Raw genomic sequence first — 15,991 nt, forward strand, 5'->3', positions numbered from 1 at the left:
CACACAAACACACACGCAGATGCACACGCTCGCGCATATGATCACATCCTGGCGTCTCAGCTCAGCTTTGCTCATCCCCTCCTCGTTCTTGGCACTTGTCTTGAGAAAGTGCAGATCTCCAGGATCTGAAAGCTCCCTCCAAAGTTTTAGCCAAACTTGTTTTTCATGCTCTGCATCCATTTATTTCCCTAGGAATTACAGCTTTTCCAATAGTGGACAGAGAATTGCATATTCATTTGTTCCCATTTGATGGTAAAGAGCATCAGCGAGGACTGTTTCCTCTCACATCTCACCTAAACATCATCATCATCATCATCATCACCATCATCCAAATCCTCATCATCTCCCTCTCTCTGTATAACTGAGTTTCTATTTCTGTCTTACCCACATCCTCCAGTAGGGGAGAACGACTGTCTTTTCCCACTTTAGTGTAGCGGTGAGTCCTCATGGGCTTGTTGGTGCTGAGGACAAAACGGTCCACAGGTCGTCCATCCAGATGGATAGAAGGCTCCCAGGTCTCCCTGAGGCCCTTGTCCATAGCGGGGTGCTTCCCATTATGGGGCCGCAGGGGCTTCTCTGCTGGAAAACACATGAAGTCCTTATGAATTTAGGTTGTATAAAAAGTATTTACCCAATATAGAAAACACAAAAATTGCGTGACCTGACATTTTTCTGAAAAAGTTGATAGACTGTAAACTTTCACCTTAATATCTGTTTGTTAAACAATTTCATTTCAATTAAAATTCACTTATAATTGAGATAGTCCAGGATGGTAGTAATAATATAATTATCAAGCAAAACAAAAACATATATAAGCTAAAAATGCATCAAATTATTGTGTATATGTACAAAGTCTTTTTAAAAAAGTTACTTTACCAGTAAGTTGGCCCCTTACTTTAATGCCAATAATTCCCTATGTTTCAGTCTACACTTGGCATGTAAAGTAACTTTGGTCCTCATAAAGTATAAAATTACTGACAAGCAGCCAGAAAAGTACAAACTAATTATATGGTTAGATAAATGTGGCTCATAGAGATAGATACACCAGGATCGAGTTGGATGCTAAAACTCATGACAACAATGTTCACTCTCCCTCTTGGCTACTTTTGCTCAAAACAAAACAAAGAAAATAGCAACCACCAGTTCTCAAATGGAGAGAAACAGCCTCTTTTAATCGTCTTTGGGTTCGCATGCCTCTGCTATGCAATGTAGCGGTGAATGGACAATTATCCACCAGGCCAGCATAATAAACTGAAGCATATTATCACATCACTATAAATTCAACTTGTATAGCGTCTATAAAGCCCTAGAGATCAGTTTATATATATTTGAAATAATGAACAACTCCTTCAAATATTGAAAACACCTGACTTGAGTCATAAACCACAATAGTGAGGTCATGCTAAAAGCTTGGTTGAAAATTAAATAGGCACTTAGGAGAAGCCTATTATGTAACAACAAAAGTACATCCCTGTAATCGATATATAGACGGCTCTTATTTCAGAACAACAGTTATTTGTCAGTCCACCACTTTGGCCCTGAGTGAAATGCCTCCGCAGCTTGTCCTCATGTTCCTACATCGTCAGGTTAAATTGACTATATTTCTAACGCGCGCGCACACACACACACACACACACACACACACACACACGCTTGCGCGCGCCATCGGCCTCATCCACCTCCTCTTGTATAAAGGGAACTCTAAAAACTTTGGTCTCATATTGATGTAACTCCCTGGAAATTAATAGCCTGCCATCTAATCCTTAGATTAGGCAAGATACTGATTTACGAATACGGACCCCCTCATCTGAGTGGAAATTAGCAGCTGGATGTGACGTAAATCAGCCAGTGGATCATTGTTAGAATTTATCACATAAAAGCCATTTGATAACCTGTAGGAGTAGCAGGGACAGCCACGCCAGCAGCAGAGGGAAAAATAATCAAAACTGTAAATCAGTTACCACAAAAAAGTGCCATATTTTTAGGGTTTAAGGCAGAGTTAAGGTTGTTAGGTTCGCCTTCAACAATGTGTTAGCTAAGCTTAGCTTGGCAATTTGGAAAGTGTAAGTCCGTCATGGTGCTAATTAGCAATAAAATGGCTTCAGAATGAATCCTAAATCCAGAAATAAGTTAGCATTGTTAGAGCACGATGTCCTTGTATCAAAGTCAGTGGGATTTTTTTTTAATGGGTGTTTGGCTAAATGTCTGAAATATGGTCAGCTGTTCACTCTCACATCAGATAAACTTGTGAAGTAGCTTAGCTGATAGCTAAGTAGACACGTAATATATTATACAAGAATATATTGTACAAGAATATTATACGCAAAGAATAAATGCTGTAAAGCAAGATGGTAAAGAGCTCTGGAAAACCCTTAACGAAATAATGGGGAGAAAAACAACTGGCGGGGCTTCTTTTGTTGAATCAGACGGCATATTTTTGACCAAACCATTGGATATAGCAAATTATTTTAATGATTTTTTTAAAAATAGGGTTAATGCACTAAGGCAGGATACGGGTGATACTGACTCTGATTTTCTAAAACTTATAAAAAATAATGTGATGCTAGACAAATGTTGCACTTTTCAGTTTAATAGTGTGGATAAAGAAGAAGTAAGGAAGTTGTTGAAGTCCCTCCCTGACCACAGCTCAGTGGGTACTGACATGCTGGACAGTAAAGTACTTAGTCTGGCAGCTGACTATGTTTATGGTCCGATATGTCATATATTAAATGCATGCTTAATGAAAGGTGTTTTTCCCACGATCTGGAAAGAAGGTAAAATTATTCCCTTACCCAAAGATGGCAGACAAGCACTCACTGGGAAGAACAGCAGACCTATCACTATTCTCCCAGTTCTGAGTAAACTGATGGAGAGAATAGTCCACTCACAAATACAGGAATACTTTGACTGTAATGGTGTGAATACAGATTTCCAACGTGCTTACAGACATAACCACTCAACTTGTTCCGCCCTTACAGCAATGACAGATGATTGGCTTAAAGAAATAGATAATTCTAAGATGACTGGTGCAGTATTACTCGATTTCAGTGCGGCATTCGATGTCATAGATCATAATCTACTCATCAGTAAATTAGAATGCTATGGATTTAGTCCAACCGCCATCTATGAAGAGTTATCTCACAAGTAGGACGCAACGGGTTTATTACACTGGCAGTTGGTCTCACTCCAGGATTTTGGATTGTGGGGTCCCGCAAGGGAGTTGTCTGGGACCACTCTTATATGCTATCTTCACAAATGATTTACCATCAGTTTTGTGTAAAGCGACTGTACAAATGTATGCTGATGATTCCACATTGTATTATGCTGCAAAAACTGTCAGTGAACTGGACAATGTTTTGACAGCTGAGTTAAATATGGTTTTTGATTGGATAAAACAAAATAAGATGGTACTGAATATCTCTAAAACCAAATCAATTATCTTGGGATCAAGTCATAAACTGTCATCTACACCAAAGATGAGTTTGAACTTGTCTGGGGAACCTATAGAACAGGTAGATAAAGTAAAATTATTGAGCACAATTATTGATAATCAGTTGTCATGGGCAGAGCACATTGATACCATAGTTAGGAAGATGGGTTGTGGTATTTCAATGGTGAGGAAATGTCTTTCTTATGTCCCTACAAATATTGTGGGACAGGTGGCTAAAGCGTTAATTTTATGTCACCTGGATTATTGTGCACCTGTATGGTCCTCCGCATCTAAAGGGCAACTAAAGAAATTACAAACTGCCCAGAATAGAGCTGCCCGGTTGGTTTTACATTGTTCCATAAGAACAAACACTATCAGTATGCACCGTCAACTTTCCTGGTTAATGGTAGAGAACAGGTTGGCTTGCAATACAACAACATTTTTCAGAAACACTGTCTATTCTTTTCAACCTGTTTTCTTATATAACCAAATTGTCAGCTGTGATCAGGTTCATTCTTATGTGACAAGGTCAGCTAATGGTGGTCAGATGATGTTACCATGTCCAAAATCAAATGCCTTAAAGAGAACAGTTATTTATCGTGCCATCAGTTATTGGAATAATTGCCCATTGAATATACGTGAACTGAATAGTAAGGTATCTTTTAATTATCACTTGAGAATGCGCTATTCAAATTTGTGAGTAGTGAATTAACATATTTACTGTGTGAAAGTGAGAATAAATGTAATAGTTATGAATGTAATAACTTATTTGATGTCTATAATAATGTCTGCAATGTTTAATTGTTAAGTGATTTTTGTTTTGTCTTGTGGACCCCAGGAAGACTAGCTTGTCCCACTTTGGTGACAGCTAATGGGAATCTTTTTAACAATAAACAATAAACGTAGCTAAAGGAATCCAGAAAGCATGGTGGAAGCAGAATGAGGATGATGCTAGGTGTGGTGATGTTAAAATCATGCATTTGTTCATAGCATTACGTTGGCTTTGTACAATTGCATTTACGCTTCCAAATTAAATAAAGGGGTCTTCATTCCTGAAGATTATAATGCTGAACAAAACGTCCAAACCTTTGTTTGGCACCACAGCACCAAATTATCCCCACAAGGTAAGAATCAGCAAATAGGTAACAATCACCTGCACGTAAGAATGTTAAACTACTAGCATTTTACTGAGCTCTTCCCCCATCTATTCCTTTACATTGATGGGATAAAATTTTCAAGCGTAAATGATAATGATTATATCATAATGTATATAACAAACTATACACAGTGCTTGAACAAAGTAGTTCACAGTTTGCTGGTTCTTCATTTCTGTCACGTGTAATAATCAGTCTGATCAGCCTGTCTCATAAACAGCTGGTCCTCGTGACTGTCTGAGTCCTCCAAAGGTTAACAACTGCACTTTTGTTTTTAGCGTTGTCACAAAAACCACTTCATCAGTCTGGGTTCTCTCAGCGCGCAGGTGTGCGCCCAGCTGCATCTGAAATTTCACAATTAGAAATAACGGCCTCTCAGGACCAGTTTACACATCGTGACAGCTCCTTGGAGGGCGACAATGTAGAAGTTTTAGTATGTGCTGAAATTTTAAGTCTTGTTGATGGTTCGGCAGGTTATAGACAGCACCAGTCTGGCTTCAGGCCCTCAGATGCACTCAGCTCACATGAGGGACTGTTTTCCCAATTAGAAAAAACAAATTACAAACTCGCCTTCATTGCCACTAACTCAGAGTGGAATCAGTTCCATCAGCTGTTCATGACACACTCAACAGACAGAAGTCTGAACACACACACTTCCAACCAGTTTCCATGAAGGCTGTGTGTTACATAGGAGAGCATCTTCCATCTGGCCAGACATCGTACTGTGATTTGGCCCCGCGAGGAAACGCAAATCAGACATTTCTAATTAAATCAAGACTCCTTCAAGCACTGCAGATGCACGTTTGCAATCCAAGAATAAATAGTTTGGGAAGCTATTATGTAATGTAAGTGCTTGAAACATCCTAATACTACAACGGGAGGTTTCAGGGCGTTACCATGGGAACATAAAGCAAAACACTTTCTATGCTGTGAATGTGAAATGGAAAGACAGGCAGATAGATTATGATTGAGTGAGACAGTGGAAAGTATTAAGTGTGTGAAGAATGAGGGAGGGGCTGAAGGTCATTATGTCATCATAGCCTTTATCTAAACAATATGTTTGTGTTTGTGTGTGTACGTGAGAGTGAGACAGAGTGACCAAAAGAGAGAGAGAAAGTATGTGCATGCATGCAGGTCAGCCTAGAGGTCAAAGGGCACCTGTAAAAGTATTTTTAAAAACTCCACAGCATTCCATTTTTACAGGACCACCTTCTCACCTGGCCAAAAAAAATCCCCCCTGACCCCCAAACCACCCCTAACTGTCTGTGGTCTGCTTGTACGCACTCGTTTGCTGGGACAAGAAGTGAGGGAAGACCACCCCCATGCAGCGATTTCCTCAAGAGAAAACTGAAGTTACATACATCTGTGGATGTTTAGATTGTAAAAAATCATTTTCTCTTCTTGGGTTGTGCAGCCATCAAGCTCTGGTCTCCTTGAGCTGCAGTTTCACATTTGGGATATGAATCATATTTTCATCAACTGACTTTTTGGTCCAATCAACAAAAAAAGAGGCACTTGTTTCCTCAAGCTGCAAACTTTTGGAACACAGCAGCACCATCAGACAATATTCTACTTTTCTCTAACTTTGTTGAAAACATAACCAGTGATTATTTACTGCAGTTTTCCCTGTGATGCAATGTTTTATTACTTGAGTCTGAATTTTATCACTTGATGAAATCATTTTCCAACGGATGTACCTGCCCAGAGACAGCTGACGAAATGTAGCTGGACATTACATCGGATTTAAAAAACACACACACACACACACACACACACACACACACACACACACACACACACAACACAACACAAAAAAAACAAAACAAATGCATAAACACTCAATCTTTCTGCAGCTTCCACATTAAGATGAAGGTCGTAAAATATTTTAAAAACAGCAGGAAAAAGTCACTCATTTATTCTGGGTAAGTCATTATCTTCCATAGAAACCGGAGGAATAGCTGCAGTGCCGACAGAGCAGCCAGGCAAGACACTGATTGTGCTTTCTAATTATTCAAAATTACGTAACATAAACAAAATTCCATTCAGATCCTTTTTATTGGGCGGGTGGAAAAACAAATCATACGCAGATATCTGAATGTCTGGGTGAATAAAAATCATTTTCACATCAAAAAGAAAGAAAAAATGCAAAATAGAAAAATTCGCATGTGATGTGATTCTAGGTGATGTCAAACTGAGCTCTACTTTGATCCCAAGGAAATGCCTCTGCTCCTTTATGTCTGCTGTTTGACAAAGTTCGTATGTTGCCAGTGCTGGACTTTTTTTTTTTATAATGGCTAATTTCAATCATTGTGACTGATATTGCAATCGTGATATAATGAGAGCAAGGAGCGCACAATGTTAGACTTTTCCCAATAATCGTTATGCCAATATTTGTATGATTGATTTTGCCAATATTTAACGATCTATTATCTGTATGAAAACAAGTTCATCTGATATATACATAATTGAAAATATGGAGTACTGTGAATGTTAAAAATAGGGTTTTTTAAATGTTTGTTATGACGTTTGTCCTAAATGACCGACAATGAGGAAAGACGAAGAGCAAAACTGGGCAGATAAAATAAGAACCACCAGCCAACAGAATACTGCTTATCAAAAAACGGCCGATATATGCCAATGCTGACGATGTGCGGATATTACCATGCATCTCTAATAAGAGGGAAGTTAAAAAAAAAAAATTTTGACACCCGATTAGCCCTTTAATTGATGTTGCATTTTAAAAATTGCTGCAAACCTCAATTTAATTGTGATTATAAGATAAAACCAACTTTATTCATCCTGGAAATTCTGTTGCTAGAGCAGCACGGGGGAAAAAAAAGATAGAAAACTGGGCAAGGACTTGAATAAGATAAATAGACCGATAAATAAACAGGAAAAGTATATGCACAACTGCCAGTGTAGTATCACACATGTATGGATGGCAGTATGGATGAAGTATTGCACAACAAAGCTCAGAGCTAAGATAAAAAGACTGACATAGTCAATATATAACTTGCAGTGAACAGTGTAGTGCACGCTGAGGGAGGGGCTGACTGAGCGGTTGTTGCCCTGGAGTGTTACAATCAATCAACAGACTGTCAGAATAACTTACTATTGATTGCTAAAATTTGGTTTATAGTGGAAGGTGAAAGAAAATATCTTTAATTTGATACAACACCCTGTTGTGTCTAGTTTGCATATTTGACTTTCACGACGTACACAAACACCAGCTAGCATCCAAGCGTCAGCAGCCACAAACGGACTTGAACCAAAAATCGTTCTAACGCGCTAATTGAGTTGGACAAGTCAGTTTATTTTACATCTTCCTGCAACAACATGTTGACATCATCGGTACTCTGACAGGTGTGTTCATGGTCCAGGTGGTACTTGTTTAACCTCCTGGAATGGCGCCTAGAGATGACATCATGACACTACACATGCCGTTGCTAGCAGCTCTGACAGGCAGTCAGGTCTCTGGTGTGCTGGGTTAACCTAAGTCAGGTGATCAAACATACCTCGTATTGTGGAAAATATTAGCATGTCTTCCTCAAGACAGGCTCCCAAAACCTTCCTGATTGTGCGAGATCAGTCATCCTGCAGAATTCCATATTAAATTCCACTGGACTGCAAGGACATGATTCCCTCTTTCCTCTAACACTTGCTCCCAATTACTCTACTCTCCGACTTTCCAAGAACTGGTGGACTGGCTGAATGGAAGAAACTGACATTATTTATTATCTCAACACACACTGTCCTCTCTCTCTCTCTCTCTCTCGCTCTCTCTCTCTTCAATTTTCCCGCCGTGCTCACAAACTCCCATGAGCCTAATTTCATCCACTGGCTTGACAAATACGAGAGTGACAGGCCGATGACAGGTGACTGGAGAAAGTTAATGAGCATCGCTGGCTTCTCCCTCAACAGCTACTGTCAAAGCGCCTGAGAGGATTCCTGCGGTACCGCTCGCTGACCTGCGGCTCCGAGGTGTCAATATAAGTAGGTGAGTGAATGTGGAGCCGGGTGTCGAGGAGAAATAGCACGAAACTGAAAACAACCAGGGGGAAAAACATGACAATTAGAAGGATAAAGCGATGACCTCACAGGCTAAAGTGCTTACAGTTGAAATGAAGTGACAAATGAGCGAAGAAAGTAAAAAAAAAAAAAATCGAACCGTAACGTGGCATTTAAGGGGACTCAAAAGGGTAGCACGAGCTTCATGCCACTTGAGATGCAAGGTAACAAAGTACAAATACTTTGTGCCTCTACTTATGTAGACTTTCAGGTATTTTTATGACAAATTTTTGCTTTAATGCCCTACATTTTAATGCAAATAACTGTACTTTCTCCTCCTTACACTTAAAAAACAGGCTTGTTACATTCATTTTATGTTGGACAGAAAAAAAGAATTTAGTTGTTTTTGTGTTTCTTTAAAGGGGGGAGACTTTTTCATTCTCCACCACAGACGGTGGTAGCGCATGTAAACCTTAATTGACACTTGACGAAGGAGAGGATGTCCGACAGGACGCCAGTAACATTTCTTTTACTTCTATTTGTATGCTTTGGAAAATCAATCAAGTACAGATCAGTCAAGCATAAAATGTCCAATACTTTGTAATTTGAATGTATTTCAGAACCAGTACTTTTAAATTTGTCTTTTTAAACAGTACTTCTAATTTCTACCCATCAATTTTCTTTTTCTTTATGTCACACTAGAGTCTGCACTTCAACTCGATGAGTGCTTCTCTGGCTGCTTCTGCTGTTTATTTGAAGGTTGCAGGCTGATATCGCACAAAAAAAAAAAAAACTACTAAAATTTTAAAACATGCACTTCTGTTTTAATGTCTGTTTGCAACATCTGTTATTTTATCAGACTTTCTGACAGGTTCAGCGTTCTCTCAGTCTCTACATTGATGAAATTGCCAGATCCCAGAGCCTGGGGGTTTGTGGTTGGGGGGGGGGGGGGGGCAGATTTAGCCATGTTACCACATGAGATGTATTTCACACATTCTTGACTTGAAGCTGATGATATTGAAAGCATGAGGCGAAAGAACTCTGAACAGAAGAAGCAGAACACTTCTTCTCTCCTCCTCCTCCTCCTTTCTTCTTCTTCTCCTCCTAAAACAGGTCAATTATCTCTAGATTTACCATGATATCATTCAAACCTCAGGGTTTATTTTTCCCCATTTTGTTTTACTGTTCTATTTCATGATGTGATCTGACACTTGCCATCGTGCTCTATAATGTTTTAGTCACCATCATCCAGGATGTGACTTCTGCTTCTGCTGCACAGCCCTGAATCATATTTTCCTCCCATAAAGTCGCAACTCTTAAACACTGTCCAAGTCTATATGAGTTGCAATTAGAAAACTATATTAACTCGAAATAAAAGCAATTCATCTACTTGGTTTTAACTGGGAGGGGGGGGGGGGGTCTGCAGCACCTGGAGATTTGGAACTTTTCTGGAAAATATATACTTGTTTCTAAGTGGATTTGAGTTACTGCGGTTTAATCAATAGAAAGTGCAACAACATGAGGCAAAACTTTTGTGACTCTTATTTGATTCATTACAAGCGCAAAGAAATGTAGTTTTAAACTAGTTAAGAGATCACTTCACGCCGTGCACCTGCTCATAAATAAGTAAAACACAACTTTTTACCTGTCAATCCGCGTCCCGGTGCGCAAAACGTGACGAAGAGCGCCAAGAGCGTCCTGCTTGCGGCTAAAGCCATAGTAAGTGTGGCGCTTGTGCTGCAGAGCCACGCAGCAGCTGGACGCGGGGCTGGGACACGACCAGCCTTCTCCTCCCCTCCTCCTCCTCTTCCTCCTCCGACCAACCGACCGCACTACTACTGCTCCTGCTGCTGCTTTTCACCCTGAACTTGAATCTCTCCAACTGACTTTCTGCTTCACGAATCTGAAATGTCTCCTTTTATCCGCCCCACGTGGTAGGTAAGAGATATGAAACAGATGTTTAAACTGAGCTCTTTTCTTTTTTCTTTTTTTTGGAAATGTTGCTTTCAGAATGTTGCAACATCGGAAGAAAGACTTAGGCTAAAAATCTGTGTCACCATTTGTTAACTATCAAGTCCCAGGTCTGATCCCTGTCACGTCACTGCTCCAGGTGAGAGAGAGAGAGAGAGTGAGAGAGAGGCAGAACTCACAATTGCACTAATTTCACCACTGAAGTAATTAGACCACAAGATGGCGCTGTAGGTCATGTTTGAAATATCTCAAAGTAGGACAAATCTTAACCCACACACTCTCTAAACACTTTTGACACTTTCACAATGGCATGAAATACAACACATTTTGCACAATTTTTTCAAATTAAAAGCCTACCAACTTCAAGAGCAGGATGACTACCTTAACATGACCTTTAAAGGTTAGTTTGAGGATTGAATGCTCCCAAGCACTGAAAGACACAAATATCATGTTGAATGTGTACTTCTACAAACTCAATATCAAACATTTCTCTACTTGTACTTTTACAAGAGTGCATTTATATTATGTAATAAAGCAAGGTACTGTGTACTTCTGAGTTGTGGTGTTGAGTGATCTGCCCGTCTTATTGGGTATATAAATAAATGGTTAGAATATAAGAAACAGTACAGTAATATCAACACGAATACCTGTCTGACAGGGTAAAATCAAATTGAAACGCATTATTTCTTTAAATAAAAAAAGTTTCTGCAGTGATTGACACAAACCTCAGTTATGTGAAGGTGTTTTTACTTCAGACCAATACCTCCCCCTGTTGGCTAGAACCTTTACCCGCATTAGGAAAGAGACGGTTCCCGCTTATGAATGAGCAGTGCCGAGTGACGAGGAGGGAAGTTAGAAATAATAGCTCATCGCCAGTCGGTTCATGATAGATTGTACTGTATAATAACAACAAGATGCAACTGAGGCTTCTGCAGTACTTCTATCTGCAGGTGACTTCATCATATCCAGACTGTAAACTCATCAGCAATTCGAGTTGGAAGCTGAGAGAAGGGCTCATGTCCGCCCAGCACCTTGCATCAAAATGATATCAACCTATTTATTAGGGCCTGAGCCTGAAGGTACTTCAGGCGAAGACCCTATTATGTTTGCTTGTTTATTTTCAAATTTTAAAAATGTTAAAACTGATGTTTTGATTTGTGCATTTTCCTCTTTATTTTTCATTTTTTTCCATTAATTAATTTACCCCCTTGCCAACACCTAACTGACTCTAGAAGTACAGTATCACTTTATCGGGCAATCATCCAACTCACCACTGCAACTGTCCCCTCAGCGAATGATGCTTATTCGTATCATTTTTATAATCAGTGAGACGTCGCTAGTTCTCTGCTCTGCATTGGTTTGGTCACATTCAGTCAGCGTTATTTCCTTCCACCCACATTCTCAAAATCGAAGGCAGAGCGGGGCAGGTTTTTGTAGGGTTGGAGAGTAAAGACGGCATCGTGTCATTAAACAGGTCTGAGCCAGTGATGACTGAGCAGCTATGCTAGTTTCCCCAGCAGCAGTGAATCTATCTGGAATGGAAGGTATTGGCCTGTGTGAGAGAGTCTGCTAATGTCCAATTCTGGTGCTCTGATTGTTAAAAGGGCAGCATTTCCACCGTCAGGAATCAACAACATTCACTCTTCTATTATATGCACATCAGCTACTGAGACCGTCCTTGACCGCATGTCCAGAAATATTTCCAACAGTATTAGAAATATGACTTAATTTGTTCATTAAGGTCCATATTAAATCATATTCAATTTCCATATAAATTGTTAAGTTTTTAAACTTTAAAACTTATCTAGAATCTGCCTCATATTATAATGGGTTGTCCCTTGAACCAGGCTTCCTCCAGGCATCCTCCAAGGATGCGGTCAGACACACACACACACACACACACACACACACATGCACACCCACTGCAGGACATTCGGCGAGAGTGCATGAGTCAGCACAAAACACTATATTTTAAGATAAGAAAAAATGTTACTACATAAAGCAGTGTTACTTGGCTCTCTCACTGTTTTGGCACTCACATGCACACACATACACGCAAACACTCACATGCACTCACGCACACACACACACACACACACACGCAAACACACACATGCACTCACATGCAGATGTATAAAGGAAAGGCTGTTGTTTCTCTAAAATGCCTGTGTTACTTGCAACTGTAAGTGGATTGGAAGGAGCTACTTGTTTGTGAGAACAATGCCTCTAGTGGCCAAAGCCATTTCCAGCTTAGATTATACAAAATGTAATGAAAGCAAACTGTGTGTTACAGTTCTAATGGCTTTGATTCTATAGGGACATTAAGCTGATTGGTCAGCATCTGCATGTCCTCATTCAATGGCACTGCTCCTGTGGGTCTCTGCAAGTCTCACATTTGGAAATGAGCGTTATCCTTCAGCCATTTTCTTTATATCTTTCACAACAACAACAACACCAAAAACCCATAAACATTTAACTACCTTAACTAAAAAGGCCAGCACAGTGAACAGAAACACAAGGAAGGACTCTTAACCACAGTGTACATACTAGAGGTTACTGCATATTGCAAAAGGGACTGTCTGTACTATATAGTCATCTGGTGTGGAACAACTCTGAGCAGATAATTTGAGTTCTATGTGACGTGACAGTGTAGCAGAACCTATAAAATGTGATGGTAAATTGAGCGTGTGTGGGAGTGAAACGTCAAGGAGCAGAAACATCACGGTGCTGGTGGAGGAGTTCTTGCTGGAGCTGTGAGAAAAGTGGATCTCCTCGATGAATTAATCTTAATAAAATTCACTCAGAGTCATCCGTGTGTGTGTGTGTGAGAATGTGTGCTGATTTTTGGTTGGTTTAATAAATGAATTAGATTTTTAAAAGTCTTGAAACAAATCCGTGGGGAACTCCTCTGTGAAGAAGAAACCTCCTGAACGTCTGAGTGATACCAGTTCATCAGAGCAGAACCACATCAGCACCACACACCAAAACTCACCTGATCTGAACCCTGGCCAGCTGGAAGGAGGGGATTGGGGAGTAAAGGTTGCCTAGCAACAATTCATCATCTGTTCTGATTGAATCCTACACTTCATTCACAGATTCATTCAAATTGTGTCCAAACCATGACACCACCAGTAAACACTCCATAAATAGTGAATATTTACTATGATGAATATTTACTTTGAGAAAAAAAAATTCCAAAGTTGAACTCGGAAAGACGGTGAGATTTCTTGTAAATCCCTTTATTAATTTGGAGTTTCATCTGTAATGAATTCAGCAAAAACAAGAACGCAGCGTCCTTGGAGACCTCTCGTCTACCTTCCTAAAACCCAGGGATGAACTGGGATGTATCTCACTGTACGAGCATCAGGAGCACCAGCCTAGCCCCCCCGCCCTTCCTGCTCCGACAAAGCAAGAGTAAAAAAGCAACCGGGAGATGCGCGCTACACCCAGCATCCACGGAGCACCGAGCAGGGGAAGGTGTTAAACCGGAGCCTGAGATTTATTCTGCATATGCTGAGCACATGGACACGGACATTTTGGTGTCCCTTAAATCCACGCGTTTAAATATCAACTAGCAAGTTTTATCAGTGTGGAGTGGAAATACTCCCACTCTCAACCAGACTGGACTAATGATGGCTTTAATGGTTCACCTGAAGACAGTGGCGCACCTCCGGGGGAAAGGTGACAGGATCGCCAAAGTTACATTCAGAGGTAGGACGTCTCATCTTTCTCTTTCCTCCTAAATATCACCGTGTGCTCGATTCTCACAACGTGATGGAAGTTCATGATATCAATGTCCAGGTTGCGAAAAAAGTTGTGGAGACCCTCCCGCATCGTGCTGCGCTACTCTGCCTTCACCTAATCATCTTTTCAGGCTGCGCTGCTTCCAACCTTTTTTTTTTTTTTTTTTTTTAAATCGTTTCTTGTTAAAAGAAAAAAAGAGGTACATTTTGAAAAGCAGTCTCTCAATTAAACTTTAAGCCTCCTTGAAAAATAATAGTCACCTCTTTTGTTCTGTTTCCCCTCCTTGTTTGATGCGTTGACTCATAAAGTCAAGAAGCCAGTTAGTTGCAATTAACCAGGCATTGATTTGAGCTGGAGGGACCAGAGGGTGGTGGTGTGTTTGTGTATGTGTGTGTGTGTGTGTGTGTGTGGGGGGGGGGTCTCCTTTATTATACCTTCAAGGTAGTTACCAGTTTTCTAATTTTGACAGCTTGCACATCGCAATCGTCAAACCGAAGGAAGAAACTGGAGGTTTTTAGAACCATGCAAACACACAATATTGAGTCTCTTGTGTCCCTGTCAGCTATAGAATCCCCCCCCTTTTTTATTGCATCCCTGGTTTGACCTGTGTGGGTCTCAAGAGAAAGAAGAATAACTGTTTGTCTGAGATGAGAGGAAATGGAGGGACAGTTAGAGAGAAACACACACACACACACACTGCACACTGCAAAATCACATAAAAATTTGCAGCATGGAACAGGTGCTGAGAGACAGCTGTAAATCCTGCAAGATCTTCTGATTAATTATAAATGAGGCTGGTCTGAGACAAGCCTGATTCCTGTTTGGAATCAAATCACTTCACATGCGACATTCCTGGATGCAACTATTTGATTTCATGGACAACAAACTGAGCTATGGTAGCAGAATATTGCTGTTTCATATAAATACAGAAAACAACAAATACTTTAGAATAGTCTGCTCTAACACATATATTTTCTGACAAAAGTGTGTGTGTGTGTGTGTGTGTGTGTGGGGGGGGGGGGGGGGTTCAGCACCCTGGTCAGCAATCAGGTGTTCTGTCCAGTTACATTTATGTCTGATTCTTGGATTTAACTCCTGCTGTCAGTATTACTATCCTGAAAGATAAAAGATCATTTTCTTGTAGTATGTTAGTGTGTGTGTGTGTGTGTGTGTGTGTGTGTGTGTGTGTGTGTGTGTGTGTGTGTGTGTAGTTGTAGTAGGAAGAAAAGATGGGCTGCTTTGTGTAGTACTGAATTAGTCAGTCACAATTTCAATTCAAATGGTGATGCAATATGTGTGTGTGTGTGTGTGTGTGTACGTATACGTATAAGGTCGGTGTGTGTTTTTCTTTTCTATAGCCATGTTCACTCTGATTCAGTTGTTGAAGAAAAACTGTTATTCAAGTACTGTTTTGAATAGCTTTGGTGCTTTTGCTGCACAGAAAAGATTCCAGGTTGATGACAAAGAAATATAGTGTATAACAACAAGGACAAAAATGTATGTCTTTTCTAACATCTGGCACAGCTACAGGGCATTTTCACCATCGCTGCTGTTGATTTCTATTAAATCAACCTTTTTTTTTTTTTAAAGGTGAACAAAAAAATGTTTGCTGGTATGAAAGAGTCATCGCCACCATTTGAATAGTTTAAAATCAAGAAAATACTTCTTTATTGCAAGTTTTTGT

The 15,991-nt window shown here is 40.1% G+C and overlaps 2 protein-coding genes across 11 annotated transcripts in view; one reads left to right on the plus strand and one right to left on the minus strand.

Annotated features, from left to right (window-relative positions):
* Nucleotides 1-10,465, minus strand: part of fndc1 (fibronectin type III domain containing 1) — a 44,062-nt gene extending 33,597 nt beyond the window's left edge. Inside the window, exons 1-2 of the mRNA XM_086190230.1 lie at nt 10,238-10,465; nt 385-579 (exon numbers count right to left, since the gene is read on the minus strand). Coding sequence (XP_086046356.1) covers nt 385-579; nt 10,238-10,310 — 268 coding nt within the window. The 5' untranslated portion in view covers nt 10,311-10,465. The remainder of the gene's footprint in view (nt 1-384; nt 580-10,237) is intronic.
* A 3,486-nt stretch (nt 10,466-13,951) lies between these two features.
* Nucleotides 13,952-15,991, plus strand: part of otofa (otoferlin a) — a 75,400-nt gene continuing 73,360 nt past the window's right edge. For 9 of the 10 annotated variants that reach the window (XR_015110767.1, XM_086190626.1, XM_086190618.1 and 6 more), the window contains exon 1: nt 13,952-14,274. Coding sequence is in view for 9 of the 10 variants with exons in the window: in XM_086190626.1 (XP_086046752.1) it covers nt 14,193-14,274 (82 nt within the window). In the remaining variant the exon portion in view is untranslated. The remainder of the gene's footprint in view (nt 14,275-15,991) is intronic. The other variant, XM_086190623.1, reaches the window with a different exon arrangement.

The sequence above is a fragment of the Aulostomus chinensis genome, chromosome 20, assembly GCF_037954235.1.
Source record: "Aulostomus chinensis isolate RoL2024-O1b breed Wild chromosome 20, RoL_Achi_v1.0, whole genome shotgun sequence".
NCBI classification, from domain to species: domain Eukaryota; kingdom Metazoa; phylum Chordata; class Actinopteri; order Syngnathiformes; family Aulostomidae; genus Aulostomus; species Aulostomus chinensis.